Source organism: Nicotiana tabacum, chromosome 16 (genome assembly GCF_000715075.1).
Source record: "Nicotiana tabacum cultivar K326 chromosome 16, ASM71507v2, whole genome shotgun sequence".
In the NCBI taxonomy this organism is placed as follows: domain Eukaryota; kingdom Viridiplantae; phylum Streptophyta; class Magnoliopsida; order Solanales; family Solanaceae; genus Nicotiana; species Nicotiana tabacum.
Genome location: NC_134095.1, coordinates 149,108,432 through 149,130,942, shown reverse-complemented (window position 1 = coordinate 149,130,942; position 22,511 = coordinate 149,108,432). Strand labels below are relative to the sequence as shown.

The 22,511-nt window shown below is 36.4% G+C and overlaps 1 protein-coding gene and 1 long non-coding RNA gene across 2 annotated transcripts; both read left to right on the top strand.

Moving 5' to 3' along the window:
* Positions 1-424: 424 nt before the first annotated feature.
* On the top strand, positions 425-3,557 carry LOC107771528 (putative late blight resistance protein homolog R1B-16). Its single transcript, XM_016590909.2, has 2 exons — positions 425-2,964; positions 3,383-3,557. The coding sequence occupies exon 1, from the start codon at positions 826-828 to the stop codon at positions 2,959-2,961; it is 2,136 nt and encodes a 711-aa protein (XP_016446395.2). The 5' UTR covers positions 425-825; the 3' UTR covers positions 2,962-2,964; positions 3,383-3,557.
* Positions 3,558-6,854: 3,297 nt separating this feature from the next.
* Positions 6,855-9,533, top strand: LOC107771524 (uncharacterized). Its single transcript, XR_001644834.2, has 2 exons — positions 6,855-8,826; positions 9,343-9,533. It is a non-coding gene; the product is annotated as an uncharacterized LOC107771524 (long non-coding RNA).
* Positions 9,534-22,511: the final 12,978 nt, after the last annotated feature.

The window sequence follows — 22,511 nt, the reverse complement described above, 5'->3', positions numbered from 1 at the left end:
AAATAGAGGGGGTAAATGGGTTTGAAGTAGTAGTGACAAAATGGATTTAAAAAAAAAGTTATCCATTCATAATATCAACTAAAAATGGATTGGATAATAAATTTTTTAAAAATGAGTCAAATATGAATAAAAATAACATTAGCCACTTAAAAAATGGAAATATAACAAATAGGTTTAACTTTTACATTTGTAAAGACTCATATCCACCTGTTAACCCATTTTGGATCACATTGGATAATTTATCCTTTTTTTTGTATTACCCGTTTTGACCGCCCATATCTGACCCCCGCCCGTTTGCCACCCCTAGTTTGAAGCGATGAGTTGGCATTTCATGTGGTCTCCACCTTATCAAAATGTGGATTGAGAGTCCACCTAGGACAACCCTAAGGGAGGAGGGGTATATCTTAGCCATTTGGGTAGTGACGGGTATTTTTGTGTGAAAAGAATAATGGATGGTAAAAGTGATCCTTTTCACATAGTAAAGGGGAAAATTTGATCGTTTCGGTTTAATAAGAATAAAAGCATTTGCTCATCAGGTATGGAATAACTAGCATCTCCGTCGGAAAAACACCTTTTGTTTATTAAGTACTGTACTTTTGGACATATTTACTTGAGAAATTTATTTTACAAGACATATATGGTGCTCAATTTCATATTTATCGGCATGTTTGAATAGAGGTTCATATGACAGTAGCATAAAGTTAAGACTTTTCTATTATATAACCAATACCTGATTTTTTTCTGTGCAACCTGTTGCACTTTAAAAAGGATTTTTCTTTGGAGGTTGACGCAGTGGTCGGATTTGATGAGGAAGCGCAAATACTGATGAAGCGACTTACTGAAGGATCCGAAGATCTGGACATTATTCCCATTGTGGGTATGCCGGGACTCGGCAAAACCACATTGGCAAGAAAAATTTATAATGATCCTCGAATTTCATATGAGTTTTTCAGTAAAATTTGGATTCATGTCGGCCAGCTAGACAAGATAAAGGATGTCTTTCTTAAAATTCTCAATAGGTTCACGAGAAACATTAAGGAATATCAAGATATGGATGCGAATGAATTAGCTAGGCTAATATGTTCATTTGTGGCTAAAGGAGGTAAATGTCTCATTGTCTTAGACGACGTGTGGGAGTCAGAAGTTGTGGATTCTGTCATGAAAGTTTTTCCGAAAAACAGGTTTGGACACCGAATCATGATGACCACTCGCTTAGGAAATGTTGCTACCTATGCCAATGAAAATCCTCATTATCTGAAATTTCTGAATGAAGATGAAAGTTTTGAGTTGTTGAAAATGAATGTTTTTGGCAGGAGAAGTTGTCCCCATGAGTTACTAAGACTTGGAGAAAGCATTGCAAAAAAATGTAGTGGATTACCACTTTCGATAGTGGTGATTGCAGGTGCATTGAGAGCAAGAACGAGTAAAGTTGATTGGGTACGAGTTGACAAAAATATGGGGGAATATCTTATTAATAAAGATGATTCTAGAATCAGCTTGAATATTGTAAAGGCTCATTATGATAGTCTACCCCAAGAGATGCAGTCATGCTTCTTGTACTGTGGTGTCTTTCCTCGAGGTTTTGATATCCCTATTTGGAAACTGATTCGCTTGTGGATTGCCGAGGGCTTAATAAAGTCCAAACCAGCATTCACCCTTGAAGAGACAGCACAGTATTATTTGAACGGCCTTGTCGACAGAAATTTAGTGATGGTGATGCAGAAGAAGTCCGATGGCAAAATAAAAACATGCCGTGTTCAGGACTTGTTGCACGAGTTCTGTAAAATGGAGGCTAGTGAAAAATGGTTTTTCCAAGAAGTACGTCCAGCATTTGATGAGGCTATTATGTCTATACATGATCGAAGCATGTCGCGTCGATTGTGTGTTCAGCCCCGTGCTCTACATGATTTTCTCTCCACAAGACCATTCGTAGAGCATGTGAGATCTTTTTATTGTTTTTCCACAAGACAAACACAAATTGAGTTGCCTCCTAGTAACATCAGATCTATCTGCAGATCATTTCCATTGATTAGGGTCTTGGACATTGAGTCCTTAAAATTTTTATTCTCCAGGGATTTTTTCCAACTATTTCACTTGAGGTATATTGCTATTTCAGGCGACTTCATGGCCCTTCCATGTGCCTTCGTTAAATTTTGGAATTTACAAACCCTTATATTTAGTACATCGGCTCCAGTTCTTGAAATAAAAGCAGATATATGGAACATGTTAAGGTTAAGGCATATACACACCAATGATCCTGCAAAATTGCCGTGTCCTTCTACCTCTACGGGTAAAGCTTCTATCCTTCAAACACTTTCTCAGGTTGCATCACAGAGTTGCAGGAAAAATGTGTTTAAAAAGGCTTGTCATCTAAAAAAATTAAGTATTCGAGGGCCAATGAAGTCTTTTCTTGAAACTAAGTGCGTCAATCTTGAAGAACTGAAGTCCCTGGAAGAACTGAAACTGTTGAATGATTTTCTTTACTCGAGTGAAGTGCTTCACATTCCTGTAGCATTCTTTAAATTTGTTCGCACATTGAAGAAGTTAACTTTGTCAAACACAAAGTTTGATTGGAGTGAGGCAAGTAGGTTAGGGGAGTTGGAATGCCTTGAGGTCCTAAAACTTAAACAAGATGCATTCACAGGAGAGTCGTGGAGGCCGGAGGTAGGAGGTTTTAGTGAACTCCAGGTTCTGTGGATTGAAATGGCAGACTTGAAACTTTGGGAGGTTTCACAACTTCATTTCCCAAGGCTTAGGCACCTTGTTCTTATATCTTGTGATAAACTCGAGGCTGTGCCATATGAGCTTGCTAGTATACACAGCTTTCAAGAGATGATGCTGGAGAACACAATCAAAGCAGTCAAATCAGCAAGAGAAATACAACGCAAGAAGCTGGAAAGCATCAATTTCAACCTCACCATATTCCCTCCTGAGTCTGATGATTTGAAGGCCACACAGTGAAAGGTCAGTTTTCAATAACTGATTTTTACATCCATTGTAATTTTCATGCAAGTTACACAACTATATTCACTCCCCTATTCTATTATTAATGAAGGGGAGGCTTGGCATAACTGGTAAAGTTATTGCCATGTGACCAGGAGGTTGTGGGTTCAAGCCGTGGAAACAGCCTCTTGCAGAAATGCAGGGTAAGGCTGCGTACTATAGACCCTTGTGGTCCAGCCCTTCCCCGTACCCGCGCATAGCGAGAGCTTAGTGCACCGGGCTGCCATTTATTCTATTATTAATATTAGATATTCCAATGAGGCTGCGTCTATTTCTATATGATGTCATTCATTTAGCTGAATATATATCCTTTAAGGCTGCTTTATCCGAGATTATTAATTTAGTGCTTTTCTTTTATTTACTTTCGTCCTTTCTGCAGGGGAATCCAGGAATTATGTCGCTGGGAGCCTGGGATCATGGACAAAATATATTGCCCTTAGATAATTAAGGAGTCACTGCATATCTTGTTTTCTGCAGTCTGTTGATGTGATAGACTTCATTCCAATAAAGAACATGCTGTGTTTTTTTTTTCAAGCATTGTGGAGTTTGAAATAGCTTCGGTTTTTTGATTGGTGTTGCTTGCTGCTGCCCTTCTTTTATTTTTCCTAAGCCGAGGGTCTTTCGAAAACAGCCTCTCTGCCTTCTTGAAGGTAGGGGTAAGGTCTGCGTACATTTATCCTCCCTAGACTTCACTTGTGAGATTACACTCGGTTTTTTGTTGTTGTTGTTGTATTGTGAAGTTTAAAATAGTGTATGTGTGGTTACATTTCGTTGATTTTCTTTCTAGAGTTGTAATCAAACTGTGTTCATCTTTCCATTTCTGTTGTGTCTGTATTGGTTTACTTCTGTATTTACTATCTCTGTTTAAAAAGCACGGATATAGGGGAAAGACATGTAATTGCACTTTTCCCTTTTTATGACATTAAGAACATGGTTTTTCCAACTAGATAATTGGGCTTCATCAAGACAAATTATGTTTGTTTTTTTTTTACTTATAAACGATTTTAATTTCATTCATATATAATGAATTTCTATGTTTCCTAGTTAATTTTTTCTTTGAACTCACCAATTGTCTCTGGTTCTTTGAGACAATATTAATTGCTGATATTGAATAATAATGACAGTGCCGTTCCTTTGAAAATGAAGATTCTATAGCTAGCTACTTCCACGAGTCAAAACTATTATTAACGCAAATGAGAAGGTTACCCATTAGTCAATTGAAGTATTGAACCATCTTCAAATATGTAAAGAAACAAGAAATAAATAATAATAAACAAATGTTATATTTGCATAGGGTTCTAAACTTCATATCCCAAAGAGATGCTAATAGTTTTTTCTTAAATGAGAATAGTATTCTACTGCATATGGAGAGGTAACAGCTTGTTTGGATGGTCGTCATGTATCGTTTCATAACTTATCGTATTATATTGTATTGTTTTGATGTAAACATTATAGATAGATTGTATTATTTGCCGTCAATTCATGATGTCATGCACAAATAATATAAAGAATAAACTTGCAAAATTATAAAGAAAAGTAAGCTACATGTTAGAATTATTATATAAAAAGGTAGAGCGAAAGATAAAATAGGATTACTTAATAATAAGGAAGGATAAGATGAGAGAAAAAATTAAGGTAACGATGTGATCACACCTAATTGGTTGTTACATAAAGTGACACTTTTCGTTGTTATGTAACAGATTTACGATGTGATACAATAAAATATAAGTAACAATCAAAATAAACATTGTATTTAAAGTAATAATACGATACAATAGCTAACAACCATCCAAACAAGTTGTGATAAAGATTACACACAAAAAAAAGGGATTAAGAACTAGCATTCACCAACTCCTTTGTAGCTGCAGGAATTGTTTGCTGAGGCAGCAACCACAAAGTTGAAAGTCAATCAAATGGTCAACTGTTTCTCAATTCCAAACTAGTCAGGATAGTTTATACGAATCCTCCACATTCATTCCATTATTCTAGTCAGGTCTACAAAGTAAAATGTTCAAAGAATTCATTAAGGAGGAAAGTAGAAATGCTATATTAACCAACTCTCCTTTCTACCAAAGCCTGCAGCTTCTATTAGAAAAGGAAAATCAGCAACGAAGATTCTTAATATGAAATGTATTTCTAATACTCTGATTGAATTTGTACCCCTCCTTATCTATTTGATAAATGGACCCTAATAATATTTTAGCCAAATGACGGATAGGAAGCTTTACTGTGCAAGATTTTGAGGAGCGATTGTTGAAACAACAGCAGGAAGAGGAAGAAAGGAAACGTCAACGTCGAGAAAAGAAGAAAGAGAAGGCTGCAGAGGAGGAACCTGAAATAGACCCTGAAGTTGCAACTATGATGGGATTTGGGGGTTTTGGAACTTCAAAAAAGTGATCACTTTGGCCATCGATCTCTCGCGAGAATAGCTTGGACTGGATAATCTGCCAGAGGCGTGTGCTTTATTTTGGAATGGTCTAAAATGTGAGAAATTCCATTTTAGGTAGTAGCCAAGCAGTTGAGGTTTGTCAAATCTTATGTTTGTCAATCCAGCCTCCAGAATTTTCTCAATGAATGATTGTACCACTGGTTTGGAGTATAGATGGCATCTCCAACTGTTCCTTGCTGATTGAAGAGTCCTAAATCTCTCTGCACCTCTGTCATCCACAATGCAGATTATTTTCATATGCTTAAAAAGAAATACTATCCAGGTAATGAAGAACATCAAGAAGGTTTGAAAGTTCTCAAAAAGAACGTAAACTGTGGTTCAATGAGTGGTTGAAAGGGACGGAGCCAGAAGCACGTTAACGAGTTCGGCTGAACCCAGTAGCTTTTGCTCAAATACTATATTTGTGTTAAGAAATTTATTAAAAATGTACAAATATTGAATTTAGAACGCAGTTGTTAATACATGAAGTTATCATTCTATAATCCGGAACCCATAAAGTTGAATGGATAATTTTTTTTAACTTTTCCAAAAAAAAAAAAAAAAAGTATGCTCGCTAAAAGAGTTTAAAAAAGAAAAAAAAGAAGTCAAAAAACAAAAAGAGACTGGTGGCCATATTGCCTTATATTTACACACTACTAAAAAAACAGTGTAATTCTGTCCACTATTTTCGATCGAAATCAGTCGGAAATTATCAATTTCCGACCGAATTCCGATCGATTTTAATTGGTCGGGAAAACGATGGTCGCAAACGTGTACCGACCGAAATCGGTCGGAAACTATTAAATTGTTTTTATTTATTATTAATTTCCGACCGAATTCGGTCGGAAATGTAAAAAAACAATTATTTAATTAAATAATTAGTTGTAAATTGTAATAAATTGTTAATTTATTTTAAAAAATAAATATAAATTTATAATTTCCGACCGAATTCGGCCGGAAATTTTGAATTACTGAAAGAAAAAAAAAAGATATTTCCCGTCGGTTTTCAATAACAAAATACTACCATTTAGAGCTTAAAACAACCAAAACAGTCCTCATTATGAACTACTACCAAGTAAAAGCAATATCATTAGTGGAATGTTAATTTGGAATGCAACAACATGGCTATCAAACCAGCCAAACATGACCTTTTGCACGAGTTTTGCAAAGAGGAGGCCAAAAAATGGTCGTTTCAACAAGTATCTGAAGATATTGGCGGTCAGGGGCGGAGCTACGGTAGAGGGTGCGGGTTCGGACGAACCCAGTGACTTTTTTCGAGACCCGGTATTTGTATTGAAAAATTTACTTTTTATATATAAATATATCCTACCGAACCCAGTAACAAAATGTGTCTGGGTTCAATGGTAAGAGTTTTGGGTTCGCTTGGAGAGCACGCGGGTTCGAATCTTGCTGAAAGTAGTTAGCTATTTTCTTGTTTTTTACCATTTTTCTTTTTAAGATAGCACAAATTAAACGACATCGTGACTGTTTTTTCTAATCTTTTCAACTTCCAAATCAAAAAAGTTGGGGTTCTACCAAGAGATTAAAAAACCCTAGATGAAAAGAGGCGTACCAACTCCTTCCTCTCCAGTAACAAAAACACTATTTTCCACCATTAAAGAGCCTTCTTACTCAATTGAAAACCAATAGCTTTTCTCCATGAAAGTTGTTCTCAAACTCCAGTTCCAAAACACCCCAAACTTCAACTACAAAACTCCATTAAACTCCTATAAAAATCAGCGAAAATCAGCTCCCAAAACCCCCTTTTACACCAATAGTGGGAGATAAGTGGTTGTGAGGAAAGCTGGGTTGAACTTAGGAGGGAGGAAAGCGAAAGCAGAGAAGATGTTTGGGTTAATGGATGAGTTCTTGAAGAATGATGCAGTTAGTTTACAAAAAGATATTCTTGATCATGTTGAATTTACTGTTGCTCGATCAAGATTCAATTTTGATGATTTTGAAGCTTATCAGGTACTCCCATTTCCCGATTTATTTGACATTTGTTCAAAGGTGTAAAAATTGCACAACATACTCATTTTTGGCATTTGGGTCTCGTTTAACTGCATCATCCCTTATTCTTGATTTGCTTATTTGTTGGAATAGAGTCATGTTTCACTTACTGCTAGAATTATACCCTTATTAAGAAGAAAATCTTCATATGCCTACAGTAGAGCTACAGTAGAAGAAAATTCAGTGACTTTTTTCGAGACCCTGTATTTGTAATTAGAACCCATACACTTATAATCCTAACTCCGCCTCTGTTGGCATTAGTATACCACCAGAGACTACTCGTCAATTGTGTGTTCAATCCTCTGTTGTGAATGATTTTCTCTCCACAAAGCCATTTGGAGAGCATATCTTAGATCATTTTACTGTTTTACCTCAACACGAAGTCAAATGAGGTTGTGGCCAAGTGACATCAAACACATCACCAAAGCCTTTCCATTGCTTAGGGTTTTGGACTTTGACTCCGGTCATCTAGTAATTTTCTCCAAAGAGTTTTTCCAGTTATTTCTATTGAGATATATTGCTATCTCAGGTGACTTCTCAGGTGACTTCAAGGTTATTCCTGTACCCTTAGGTAAATTCTTATATTTACAAACTCTTATACTTAATACATCAAATTCCACCCTTGAGATAAAAGCAAATATATGGAAGTTGTTGCGGTTGAGGCATCTTCACACCAACGTCCCTGCAGAATTGCCGCCACCTCCTATCCCAACAGGTGAAGCCTTCTTGCCTACAAACTCTTTCTCTGATTACACCGAAAAGTTGCACGAAAGATATCTTTGCAAAAGCTTGTAATCTTAAAAAGATGGGTATACGAGGGAATATGGAGACTTTCGTTGAATCTAGCAAGGGTGGATGGCAAAATCTTGAAGAGCTTAAGTGCCTGGAACATTTGATAATATAAAATGATAGTTTTTACTCGCGTAAACTTTATCTTCCTCCATCATTCTTCAAGTTTCTATGCACACTGAAGAAGTTAACTCTGTCTAAGACAATGTTTGATTGGAGCGAGGCGGATATATTGGGGCGGTTGGAATGCCTTGAGGTCCTGAAATTGAAAGAAAATGCATTAGAGAGGATGTACTGGAAGGTGAAACGAGGTGGTTTTAATAAACTCCAGGTCTTAAGGATTGAAGGGGCAGACTTGGAAAATTGGGAGGCTTCTAAATATCAGACACCTTGTTCTTAAATTTTGTGAAAATCTTGAAGCAGTGCCATATGAGCTGGCTGATGTACCTAGCCTTGAAGAGATGAAGCTGGAGAACACAAGAAAAGCAGCCAAATCAGCGAGAGAAATAGAGCGCAAGAAACTCATGAAAAGCATCAAATTCAAGCTCACGTTATCGCCCCCTGATACTGAATAGATGGTCACATCCAGTTGAAAGGTTAGTAGAATTTATTTTTTCATATTAAAATGATTTTCAATATATATTCATGTCCAGCTACTGCCACTGTATTAGATATACCTTTGAGACTGTATCATTATTATTAAGGCTGTTTCTTCCATGATCTATAGTATTTGTTGATGGTACTGATATATTGTCTCTTTTCGTCTTCTTGAGCCGAGGGTCTATCGGAAATAGCCTTTCTACTCCCTCGGACTAGGGGTAAGGTCTGCGTACACACTACCCTCCCCATACCCCACTAATAGTATTTTACTAGGTCATTGTTGTTGACTTATTCTTGTTGTTGTTTCTTCCATGATTATTTCATTCTTCAGAGTCAATATAAAGGTTTGAGTGTCCTTTACATCAATAATGTCTACATGATTATTCCTTCTTTTAATGTATGTTGACTTATATTGCACTATAGTAGATGGAATATTGTGAATGATTTAGTGGTTTCTTTCCACACAACTTTCTCTCTATTTGTTTTATTTATAATTTTCCTCCTTTCTGCAGGAGAGATCAAGGTATGCTGATGCTGGGAGCTAGGATCATGGACAAATAGAATACTCTTTGATATTGTTGAAAGACATGTTATTCCTTTTCTTCTTCTTTTTTCTTGCTTTGAAATAAAAGTCATTCCAACTAGATAAACTACTACAAGTCTTGTTTGTTTCTCATTATTTTGAATGGACGGTTTCACTCAAGTCTATCTAGTCGTCCTTTCCTTCTTTGTCTTCTCCTGTCACTACCATAAATCCGGATCCGGTTGTGATAGCGCCTATCGTAAAACAAGGCCAACCGACACAAACCCCCAATATCAATTAACAGTTATAATAATTTATTTTAAGTCATTTATAAACTGATAATCCCAAAATAAAGAGTAGAATAGAACAGTGCGAAAATAAACACAATCCGACATCGGGGTATCACCAATCATGAACATCTAAAATCCGTCTAAGAGTATGAAAGACAACATAGTCTAATGCAAACTAGAACAAGGTGAAATAAAGATAGGAAGGAGAAGCACTGAGCTGCGAACGCCGAGCAACTACCTAGTCAACTCCGAACAAGCCTGCTAGAAAGCAAATCATCACTCGCTAGCATGACCCGAGACTCCTGAATCTGCACACGGGGTGTAGGGAGTAATGTGAGTACGCCAACTCAGTGAGTAATAAAAGTAAAAGTAGCTGAGCGATAAGAAAACACGTAAAATATAGCAAAATGCTACAACGAGGCAGTATAAAACCAATACAATACAATAAAACAATGAAAGCTCATAAAAACACCTTAATACCGTGAAAACCTCTTTAAACATCTCTTAGCAGTTTAAACGAGTAAATGAAAAGCTGTAAAAAGAGAAAAGATACACATAAAATCAGCCCCTCTGGCAAAATATCAACAGAATCAGCCCCTCGGGCAATAACATGGAACAACATCAGCCCCTCGGGCTATATCACATCTCGCACTGGGTACATGCGCTCACTGAGAGTGTGCAGACTCCGGGAGGGGCCCCTTACGTCCTAAGCGCAATATCAAACCATCTCGTGACATAATCAAACAAGCTCTCGGCCTCATATCAAGCCACCTTGTGTCATATCAACTCAGGCCCTCGGCCTCATAATCATGAATCAGTACCATACCGGTGTGGCGTGCAGCCCGATCCCATAATATCCTCATAACACAGACCCTCGGCCTTACTCAGTCAGAATCTCACAAAGCCACTCGGGCACAGTAAAATATGATGCTCAGCTCAAATATCATTTAAGATGTCAAAACAGAGTAAACATGGCAGAGTTATGAAAATAGTAGAATATAACATGACTGAATATAAATATAAAGTCAAAACAGTGAGGAATAGTAGTAAAAATCCCCTAAGGGTCCAAAACAGTTAGCACGAGACCCAAATATGACATTCAACCCAAAACATGATGATAACAAACGGTTTTCAATCAAATACGCAGTTAAACAGTCATACAGGACGGACTAAGTCACGATCCCCAATGGTGCACGACCTCACGCTCGTCATCTAGCGTGTGCGTCACCTCAAAATAGCACAACGATGTGAAATATGAGGTTTCACACCCTCTGGACAACATTTACAATCATTACTCACCTCGATCCGGTCCAAACTCTAGCCCACGATGCCTTTGCCTCTCGAATCGGCCTCCGGATGCTCCAAATCTAACAAAAATCAGTACATAACCATCAAAATATGCTAAGGGAACAAAGCCCACTCGAAAGAAATCAAAATACAACGCAAAATCCCGAAATTTACCAAACCCAATCCCTGGGCCCACGTCTCAGAATCCGACAAAATTTACATCAATGAAATCCTCATCACTCCACGAGTTCATTCATACCAAGAATACAAAAATCTGACCACAAATGACCCCTCAAATCCTTACTCAAAAGTCTCCAATCTCAAGCCCTAGTTTCTTCAATATTTACCCACAAATTTCCATAAATTTCAAGCCTAATAAATGAAACACCATATAAACGAGTTTAGGGTCCAAAAACCTTATCTCTATGAAATCCCTCTTCAAAATCTCCCAAAAAGCACCAAAATCTTCTTAGAAATGGTGAAATAACCAAAATTTTGCGAAGAGGACCTTTTATACTTCCTGACCCAGGCTTTTCGCGTCTGCGGTACTATTACCACTTTTGCGGTCCCGCTTTTTTGGTGTTGACCATCGCACTTGCGGTTTTCACTTAAATGCCTAAAGTTGCATCTGCGATAATATATCCGCACCTGCGCTATCGCAGATGCGCTAACCTAGCCGCTTCTGCGGTTCCAGCTCCCCGTGGCCCATTCCGCTTCTGCGACTTGCTTCCGCATCTGCGGGGGTCGCACTTGCGGCTGCGGCCTCCCAACCGCAGATGCGGTTATGACAACAGCCTAAAACTTCAGCTGCAAACTCCCAATTCCTAAATTCCCCGTCAACCATCCGAAATCACTCTAAGGCCCCCGGGACCTCAACCAAAAGCATAAATAAGTCATACCACCATCCAAATTTATACCAATCCTCAAAACACCTCAAACAACATCGAATCAACCAAAACACATCGGATTCAAGCCTAAGGTTCCAAAAATCTTCCGAATTACGCTTTTGATCAAAAAGTCTATCAAACCACGTCCGAATGACCTGAAATTTTGGACACACATTCCAAATGGCACAAGGGGCCTACTGAAACTCCCGTAATTCTATTCCGACCCCTATATCAAAATCTCATCTACCAACCGAAAAACGCCAAAAATTCCAATTTCGCTAATTCAAGGCTAAATCTACTACGGACCTCCAAAACACGTTCCGATCACGCTCCTAAGTCCCAAATCACCTCCCGAAGCTATCCGAACTATCAGAATTCACATCTGAGCCCTTTTTCACATAAGTCAACATCCAGTTGATTTTTCCAACTTAAACTTACTCAAATGAGGCTAAGTGTCTCAAACCTTACCAAAACTCTACCTGGACAACCAACCCAATGACTCATAATACAGCTGAACAAGACAATAAGAAGCAGAAATTGAAAAAACGGAGCGGTAACTCATGAAACGACTAGCCTAATTATTACATCTCCTATTCCGTTTCTACGATTCCGTTCAACCGAAGCAAATTCACATCTTTCTCGGAGTCAATGGGACGGTCCAACCGAAGCAACTCGTTTCTTGCATAAAAGCCCAAACCTTTTAAAGAAATTACAGTATCAGCCTCCACTTTTACAAACCCATTGTTCCAACCCCCACAAACCCAGTTCCCAATTACTCCAACACAGCCTCTCGTGGCTAATGAAATTGTGGGCATCTAAGTTTTGGCCAACAAGGGGGAGGAACCATTGTCCTGGTTCAAGTGTTCTGGTGTCGGTACAGATTTTTCCAGGTGGACACAACTTAATGATTCTGCCATTCACAGCCCTCATTATTTCTGAGATGGTCCAAAGAGGAGAATTCGGTGAAGTAGAAAATGTAGCTTGAGGAATCAAGATTCTTGGTCTGTTTGGGTAAAGTGAAAATGGTGGTTTTTGATTTTGATGGATTGGTAAATGAGAATGGAGAAGGATGAAGTGGAATGGTTAGTGGAATCATTGGAGCAATGTTAACAAGACAGCAGAGAACGATGTTTTCCTTAACAAATTGACTCTGTTAGTATAACTTTTCCAAATGTCGTACCTTGTGCTAGTATGGTTGTTCCTTAAAATGACAAAATTGTACGTATTGTGTCTTTTTTTTTTTTTTTTGGGCTTTTGGGACAATATGAACTTGGGTCTTTACCTCAATTTATAGTTAACAAATTTGATCTTTGATTTATAGCTGAACGTTTGGCTACATTTCAACTAATATGTCTATTGTGTTGTGGAATGTAGAATTAATAATATTAAAAAGCTAATATGTTAGTCATACAAGGTCATGAGAAAAAAGATGTTAACAAATTCGACGGTATCACATCACCAATCACCAAGTGTTTTTAACGTCCGATAGGATCTGAACTTAAGACCTCATGACTCTTCTCCCACTTTATTAACAACTATGTCACACCCTCGGATGCAGTGTTATAAGATAATAAGTCCGGAAAGTGTACTCTAGAATGAAATTCTCCTTAAACAAGTTGAGAAGCAGCACTTTTTTGCAACTTTCTCAATCAGGAGCTCTCCTATATATAGTTTCAATGCCTGTTAAACTTGTAATCTCATGAGGGGATGCCTAGAAGACTGAGGAATAAGAAGGTGAACCTGAACTAAGTGCTGCTACATTACAAACTGCTTTCTTGTACAACTAAGCATCGCGTAATGATTTATTCTGACTTTATAAATAAATGGAAAATGAAAGCCACAAAAGAGTACTTATGCGACATTAAAAATACTAACTTTAGTGTACGTGTGTTTTGCGTCAATCAATATAAAATATATAAAAAAAAATAAATAAATTATTGTATACATTGAAACAATATTTTCTTAACATACAAAGATGATGAATATAGTTGAATTAGTTATATAATATTTATAATTATAATATCTTGTGAAATAAGAAAATATGTCATGTTGTTGTATCTCGTGTAACATCTCTTTAGATTACAAGTAATACAAATTTCGACTATCGATTAGATCAATGACAATATTATATTATGTCACGATTTGTCAAAATTGTTATTTCATCAACATATTATAAACTTTAACTACTCGATATAAATATTTTATCTGATTGTTTATTCGTTAGATGCGTCGCTACATCCCCAAATATATCTACTAAATAATGCAATTTTTCATAAAACTCCAGTCACCTAATTAGGCCAGGCTTCGGGAAGCTGTTCTTTAAAAAAATATTCTTAAATCTTCATCTAATGATATTAATTAAATAGTTATTATTTTTCTTAAAATTATTAAAAGCTTGAAAAATTAAATAATAACTTAAACTTTTGAAAAGGAGATCTAATGCATATTAAGATCACCCTACAAGGAAATAATAACATTTTTTATTAATTATCAAATAATGAATACAAAAAATAATGAAGCTTTAAAATAAATGGTAACTTTTTCACAATTAATTTATCTTCAAGATTCTAACACAAACATTTTATGTAGAAAAATGAAGGTAAGCTACTTTTTATTACAAAAGAGATTACAAAACTTGCTCAATATAAAAAATACGTAGTATATGATGGAGAATTATATATTTAAAGATTGATTTTTCTAATTTAGAGGAAGGTCTAGTAAACAACATTTCTTATGACTATAGATTATAAGTAAGTATAATCAGTTTTCCATTTCCATGAAGAATAATAAATAAAACCTAATTTAATTTGTCAACATTCTAAAATAAATATTTTATGTAGGAAATACATTATTTTTATATAACAAAGAGATTAAAAGTTTTAAAATAAGTTCTAATTTTTTTCCTCGGGTTAAGTCTTCCCCCTCCCCCCCCCCCCCCGAAATTTATATGTCTATTTCTTACATGGTGATAATATTTGTTTTTTGTAACCAAGGTACATAATATTCGTTCATATAGACTAAGAACCTTTCTAACTTTGTATCAAAATTAAAAGAAAACAAAAGTAATTATCTTGTCTTAAAAGATTTGGCGTTGGTAAATAGAATATGGTTATAAGTTGATTTTAAATTCTTAAAAAATTTAGTTAATTTAAAGGTCCTAAATCTTAGGGAGATAATTAAATAACTTTTTTGTCTAGTGTGAACTCTAATTTTAAAAGGGTAAAAAATACGAACACATTTCGCTAAGGGCCTTTGTGATTTTAATATGGTATAAGTTTTTATGTGTAAGATTTACATACAATAAACTCTTAATATATTTTTTAAAGGTTTCAGACTTTTTACATAATTTAAATAAGAAAAAAATTAATAAGTAAAATTTTAATTAATTTTAAACTCCTAAACATAGATTTGTATAAAGTAAACTCTTAACAGTTTTAAAGTTGTAAATGGTAGGACTTTCTGCCTAATTCAAATAAGAAAGATTTTAATGAATAAAATTGTAATTCATTTAAACTGTTAAATATTAAGAAATAATTAATTGACTATTCAATAAATTATTTCTTATAGTACTTGACATATACTCCAAGGACTGCAGTTTTTGTTTATTTATAATTGGGACAAAAAAAAACATTAGCTTTAAGTTCCAATAATCTATTCTAGAAAAATATTAATTCATTGACAGTAGTATTTTATTGATATCGTAGAATTAAGAAAATATATAATAGGTAATATAGCTCAATCTGGTTTCATACCTGGTAGGAGGATAACAGACAATATTATATTAGCTCGTGAGCTAGTCAAAGCTTACACAAGAAAGAATATTTCTGCCAGGTGCATGATCAAGATTGAGCTCCAAAAAGCTTATGATTCAGTCGAATGGAGTTTCTTAGAGCAAGTCATGATTGAATGGGATTCCCAGAGAGATTTGTGATCTGGATAATGGAGTGTGTAACAACTGTCAACTACACTATTATGGTTAATTGAGAGACTACCCCACCATTTGATGCTGCTAAAGGACTAAGACAGGGTGATCCCATCTCCCATTTCTTGTTTGCAATTATAATGGAGTATCTCGGTAGAAGGCTCAACAAACTAAAGGAGGTGAAAAAGTTCAAGTTCCATCCCAAGTGTGCAAAGTTAGGGATTACCCACCTAAGCTACGCAGGTGATCACTTGATATTTGCTAGGGGTGATCTCAACTCTATCTCTCATATTCAAGAATGCTTCAACCACTTCTCTCAAGTATCTGGCTTACAGACAAATCTGAAGAAGAGTTCAATGTATTTTGGAGGAGTTCAAAAGAGTACCAGGGTAGAGATTATTCAAAAGTTGGGCTACACAATTGGAGAGTTACCATTTAAATATCTTGGTATTCCTCTTGCTACCAAGAATCTGTCCCTGATACAATGGTATCCTCTAATAGAAAAGATAGTTGCAAGGATTTTCTCATGGACCGCCAAAAAGCTCTCATATGCTGGAAGAGTGCAGCTGTTCCAAACAGTCCTATTTGGTATTCAATCCTATTGGTCACAGTTGTTCAACTTACCAGTAAAAGTTATGAAGATGATAAGGCCTACTGTAGAAGTTATATTTAGTCTGGAATCAATACCATTACAAAAAGTCCCTGGTGGCTTGGAGTAGGATGTATACACCTAAGTCAAGTGGGGGCTTGGGTTTGATTAACATACAATTATGGAACATGGCAGCTATAGCAAAACTGTGTTGGGATAGCAAGCAAACAAGACAGAGTGTGGATAATGTGGATTCATGCATACTACATCAAAGATAAGAGGCTAGAAGACATGGCAATCCCACAACAGGCAAGCTGGATGGTCAGACAGATACTAAGTGCCAGAACAATTCTACAACAAATTCAACATAAGCAGAAGGTCAAAAAGAGCATGGTTAGCCAGTTTTACATTCAGCTGTTGGGAAATAGTCCTAGAGGCAACTGAAAGTGTATGATGTTCCAAAACAAAACTAGACCAAAAGCAATATTCACAATGTGGCTGCAGTTGCAGGGTAAGCTTCTAACTGCAGAAAGATTGATTAAATGAGGAGTAATTGTGGATTCAAAATGTTCTCTATGTCAGTTGCATGATGAAACTAGAGGCCATCTGTTTGTGAACTGCTCCTTTACTAAGGCAGTGTGGCAGAAGATATTACACTGGATGCAAAGGCAAGATGTAGTTCGAGACAACTGGGTGCAACATCAACAATGGATGATACAGAGAGCTAAATGCGGGTCTTATGGAGCTCAATTGTATCGAATGGTGTATGCAGAGGTTACACATAGTGTTTGGATTGAAAGGAACATGAGAATATTTCAGCAGGGAAGTTGAAGTGTTGATTGCATAGCTAGAGAAATAGCCTACATATGTAATGTGAGAGCTACCAAAGGCATTAGTAGTTTAGTCCAGCATTTTATGTTTCATTAGACATAGTATGTAGGTTTGAGATTGTTTTTTGATAGATATAGCAGGCTATGAATTGTAAAGATTATTGGTGATTAATAAAATGTTAATTACCTAAAAAAAAAAAAAGAGAAGAAACGATGGTGGTTTTTTTTAAGTGATTGATATAAGGTAAAAATTTAATTGATTTTAAAGTCCTGAATATTAGTATTTTCTACCCAGTTTAAATAAGGAAGGATTTAATACATAAAATATAATAGTTAATTTGTAAGTCCTAAATTTTAGCAAAATGAGTTAAATGACTATTTTGTCTAGTGTAAAATTAATTTTTAAAGGGTAAAAAAGGCGAACGACATTTCGCTAAGGGGCTTCGTGCTTTTAATATAGTATAGATATAGATATAGATATAAATATAGATAAATAGATATAGTATATAGATATATATAGATAGATTATTCATGCACAACTGGAAAGATTGCACTAATTAGCATGAATAAGCACAAGCCTCTACGGTTTCTCTGTGTACACTTCTATTTCTAAACGGCATGTCATCTATGCGCAGATGTGTGTTGCATGATACTGTATGACATGTACGTTGGTGCAGAAAGATTCACTGGTGTATCAATGGCAGAAACAAGTGGTGCGGTTACAGGTTGTCCAATGGTGGTCGTTCCATATATGCCAACTGCAAGGGGAGCAACTGGTGCTTCTATGGATCGTTTGTTTGATTTGCCAGAAGAACCTTGAGGTGCTGAAACATCTCCATTATTAACACTGGTGATGTCATGTATACTTGACCGTCTTCTATCCTTGTTCGTAGGGTTCAAACGTATGAAATATTTTTTCGCATGACTAATGGCGGAGCCAGAATCTATACAAAGGGGTGTCAAAATCTAAAGAAGAAGCCAAAAAATAGAAACTATGCTGCAATAGGGAATGGAACTTACGACCTTCAATCACTTTTGACACCCCTTGACCATTGCTCTAAGAGATTGTCCTGTGTCAAGGGTCGTCAACCCATTGTATATATTCAATTTTTTTTTAAAAATACCGATCTACACAGTGTTATTTTCCGGCGAAGGGGTGTCAGGGTAGCTCCGCCCCTGCGCATGACTGGCCACTTGTGTAGGAGTTCTTGTCATAACAAAGTTCCGAGAAATACTTCTCCAATCACCTTTTCCATATTTTTCCAAACCAAGAAGGAACAATCTGCGTACCAACATAGATAAAGAAAATGAAGAAAAAGTCTGTCAATACTAAATTGAAAGGATGTTAAACTGTGTCTGAAATGCAGAATATGCATCATCAATTATTTTCTCCATACTTATATATCACTGCAACCTTGGTTGTTATAGCCAACAAAGTGAGAAGTCTAATTGCTACAGAACATGATCCAGTTTCAGGAATTTTAAGTACACTTATTTTAGGATGAAAAGATGAATGTAACAACCTCCAAATATGAACACTCACAATAACAGAAGAAGAAGATTGATTGTTTAATTAATAACCAAAATACATAAGGAAAGCTAGAGAAGGATAGAAGAACAATAACCTAGAAGAAGGGGATGAGAATGCAGAGAACGCAGAATAGGGATGGGAGGACTCAGACATTTCATTCAACAATAAAGGCTTGCCTTGCACATCCCCCTGGATCGCAAATATAACTCCCTAATAATCTATTTGGGTGTTTAATCCTTGGGCTTTCTCTTAATTTAGGTCCTGGCCCAATAGTTCTAACTGGATCAGTCTTGTTCAACAAATTTGGCCCAAAAGTCCTTATTGTGTTAGCCTTGTTCACAACAATACTCCCCTCCTCAAAAAGAACCTTGTCCTCGAGGTTCGAGTTAGGAACATTACTATCAACACGTCCCCCACCAAATATTGGTCTGATGTAAGCGAGCACTGAGCCTCCAGTAGGAATGGAGTGCATATAGAAGTCTTTCAAACGACACAAGCAAATATCCATTGCAAATATCATGCACTGATAAGAGAATACAAACAGTTCCATCTTCTTTCTTTTCTTATTCTGCTTATTCTTTTCTAAGTAATTATCAAAGAGATTAAAGATTGAAGATGTAGCAACTACCAATGCAAAATCAGACAGAAAAATGGAGAAATACATACACCCTTGCCATCCCGGATCCCACACGCGAGTCATAGAGTTAGAAACCACATACTCTGAATAGAATCTTAGAGTTAAGGTCTTGGATTTTATCCCTGGTGCCGTGATAATGTGATTTCTATGAGGGCTCAACTCAATTTCCAACTCAATCATAATTTGGTTGATAAGAGATTGAAGACTTGGAACCCGAGACTTGATAATATACTCCAAATGTTTTGACATGATTTTCTCATGATGTTCGGTATCCGTCCTGTGAGCGAGATGCTGTAAGATTTGGCAAAAATGCTCTGGTTTGCAGCTTCCTTGATTAGGCTAGTTTCAGTCAGCTGCGGTTGAACAACAGACACTGAGCCTTCGACTAGCACTTTCACATCGCTCTCTTCCTCGGACTTTCCATCCTTGAAGGCAGACTCCATTGGTGTTATAGGGAGTAAGGTAGTTACTTTTGAAAGAGAACTAATGTTGAATACTTGGTCGTTGGTATTGGCAACATCCTTGTTGTGCTTACGATCGATCTCCTTTTCAAACATTTCATCGAATACCTTGCACTCTTCTGTTTTGCCTCTGTGGTCAGATTGCTCTGACTCGCCAAAGCCTATTAAAATAGCCTCAAATTGACTCTGGTACTCAGACACATTAGTTGTTTGCCGGAGCTTCGCTAATCGTCCTTCGACTGATTCTATTCCCTTTTGACGGAAACGAATTCGCACCTTCACAATAAAATGTTCCCAATCCACCAGCTGCTTGTTCCGGAAGAGCCATCGGTACCAGTCTAAAGCTTCTCCATCGAGATAGGACGAGGCGAGAAGTAACTTGTTGTTTTCTGAAATTCTATAAAATGCAAAGTATTGTTCAGCCTGAGAAATCCATAGCTCTGGTTCTCGCCACAGAATCGTCGGAATTCCACTGGAGTGGGCTTACTTGTTGCAAGGTTTCCAACCAACTCCTGTAATAATGAACGAATTTCAGCCAAATCCTTAGACCATGAATCCTTCATGACCTTAATTGAATCATCGATAGTTCGAACTATTTGGTCCTCCATTGAAGACCTCTATAGCAACCTCCAAATATGAACACTCACAATAACAGAAGAAGAAGATTGATTGTTCAATTAATAACCAAAATACATAAGGAAAGCTAGAGAGGGATAGAAGAATAATAATCTAAGAAGGGGATGAGAATGCAGAGAATGCAAAATAGGGATGGGAGGACTCAAACATTTCATTCAACAATAAAGGCTTGCCTTGCACATCCCCTAGATCCCAAATATAACTCCCTAATACTCTATTTGTTAAAATAGCACGGTATAGCCAGTTTTCGGACTGGTCATTCAAAAATAGTCACCGTTTACGAAGTCAATAAAAAATAGCCACTATTTTGCTGCAACAGAGACCGGTCCCGCATAATATACGGGAGTTCGGTGCATCTGTGTACGAACTCTAGCATATTATGCTGGACCGGTATACTTTGCTGACTCCTGTATAATATACGGGAGACTAAAGCACCGGTGCTCCAAACTCCAGTATATTATACTGGACATTTATACTTGCTGGAACTCCAGTATATTATACTGGAGTTCTAGTGTACTTATGCTGGAACTCCAACATATTATGCTGGAGTTCCAGCATAGTTATCTTTGAACTCCCGTATAATATGCTGGAGTTCAAGCATACTTATATTGGAACTCCAGTATAATATACAGGCGTATTTTTTGGGTTTTGAACAGTGTTTTCGCTCAGATTTATCTTTACATAAAAAGTGGCTAAATTTCGATTACTTTTAAAACAATCAGACAAAGAGTTATAGCAAGGCAACCAGAGAAAGAGTTGTAGCAATCAGAGAAAGAGTTGTAGCAAGGCAAAGGCAGACAACCAGACTCAATTCGGCTAACATCATCAAGTAAAAGGACATAATGATTCTTAACCTCTTCTAAGGTTTTCCCTGGAACATCAGCTGCAATTTTCTTCCACTTATCTGCAAAATCCTCAGGATAAGCTGCCAAGGCATTCTCAAATGCTATATTTTGCTCTCTACTCCAACCTGATTTAGCTTCTGTCATCTAGGCTTCTTGAATTCACTCTCAAGCTTTTACTCACTTAAATGAAACAGAAAATGAATCAAACAAGTGATCGGCAGTCCCACGGAAAAGCTTGAAAATACATCAACATAGAAGTTACATTTTTGAGAGAAGAAAAAAAAAGTTACATTTTTGCAGGATAGCTACAACAACTGGGATCTGAGCTACTGCCTCAGAATTATTTCCGGATAGATAATATATATAAACAATAACAACAACAACGCCATAGTCGTAACTAGTTGGCGTCGGCTATATGAATCTGATCATTTTTCCCTTTTAAACTCGTCTAAGGCGAACATTATAAATAAAAATAAAAGTATATATGCAAGAATTTAATTTGGGGACTGAACTTTTAGAAACCATGTACCAGACCAATGAGGTCACTTAGAGTAAAAACAAAAGGATACCAAAAATAGCCAAGTACAGTCATCAACTCTAATAAATATCAGAGGGTACAAGAAGGGAAACAGATGCTGATGGATTCAATGGGTGGCTTTCTTCATATTCATAATTCAAAAATTGGACACTTTTGAATTGCTGACCTATAAACCAAAAATGCATAAATTGCAGTTTCGTGAGGTTAGTATAAAGAAAATAGACAGCTTTAATAAGTTTTAATGAATACAATTAAATGACAATTAGGGGTGATGAAACAAGTTTAAGGGGATGTTGAAATGTGAAAATAATAAACTTATTTTTTATTTGTTCATATTTGTTTACATTAGTCTACATTTGTTCATGAACTAAAATATTAAGTTAGTACATGGATTAGAGTATGAACACATTGATGTACTTTGGAATATGTGGAGTGCGGACATGATTAGTATGTTTACATGTACTTTAGGCTAGATACATGAAGGATTTTTTCTATAAATAGTCATGTATTCCTAACCATTTGAAGCAAGTCAAATTAAATAGAAATTATCCTTTCCTCCACTTTCCTCCATTTTGGGACAACTTTTGAAGAAAATTTGTGATATTCATTTAAAAGATAAAAAATTATTCTTGAGAGATGAAAATGGGAGTTTGTTAGCCAAAGTTCCTATGGCTAACAATAAAATATTTGTTTTGGACCTTCAAT

Excerpts from the sequence above, each read along its gene's own strand:
- LOC107771528 (XM_016590909.2), top strand. The coding sequence starts at position 826 with ATGAAGCGACTTACTGAAGGATCCGAAGATCTGGACATTATTCCCATT.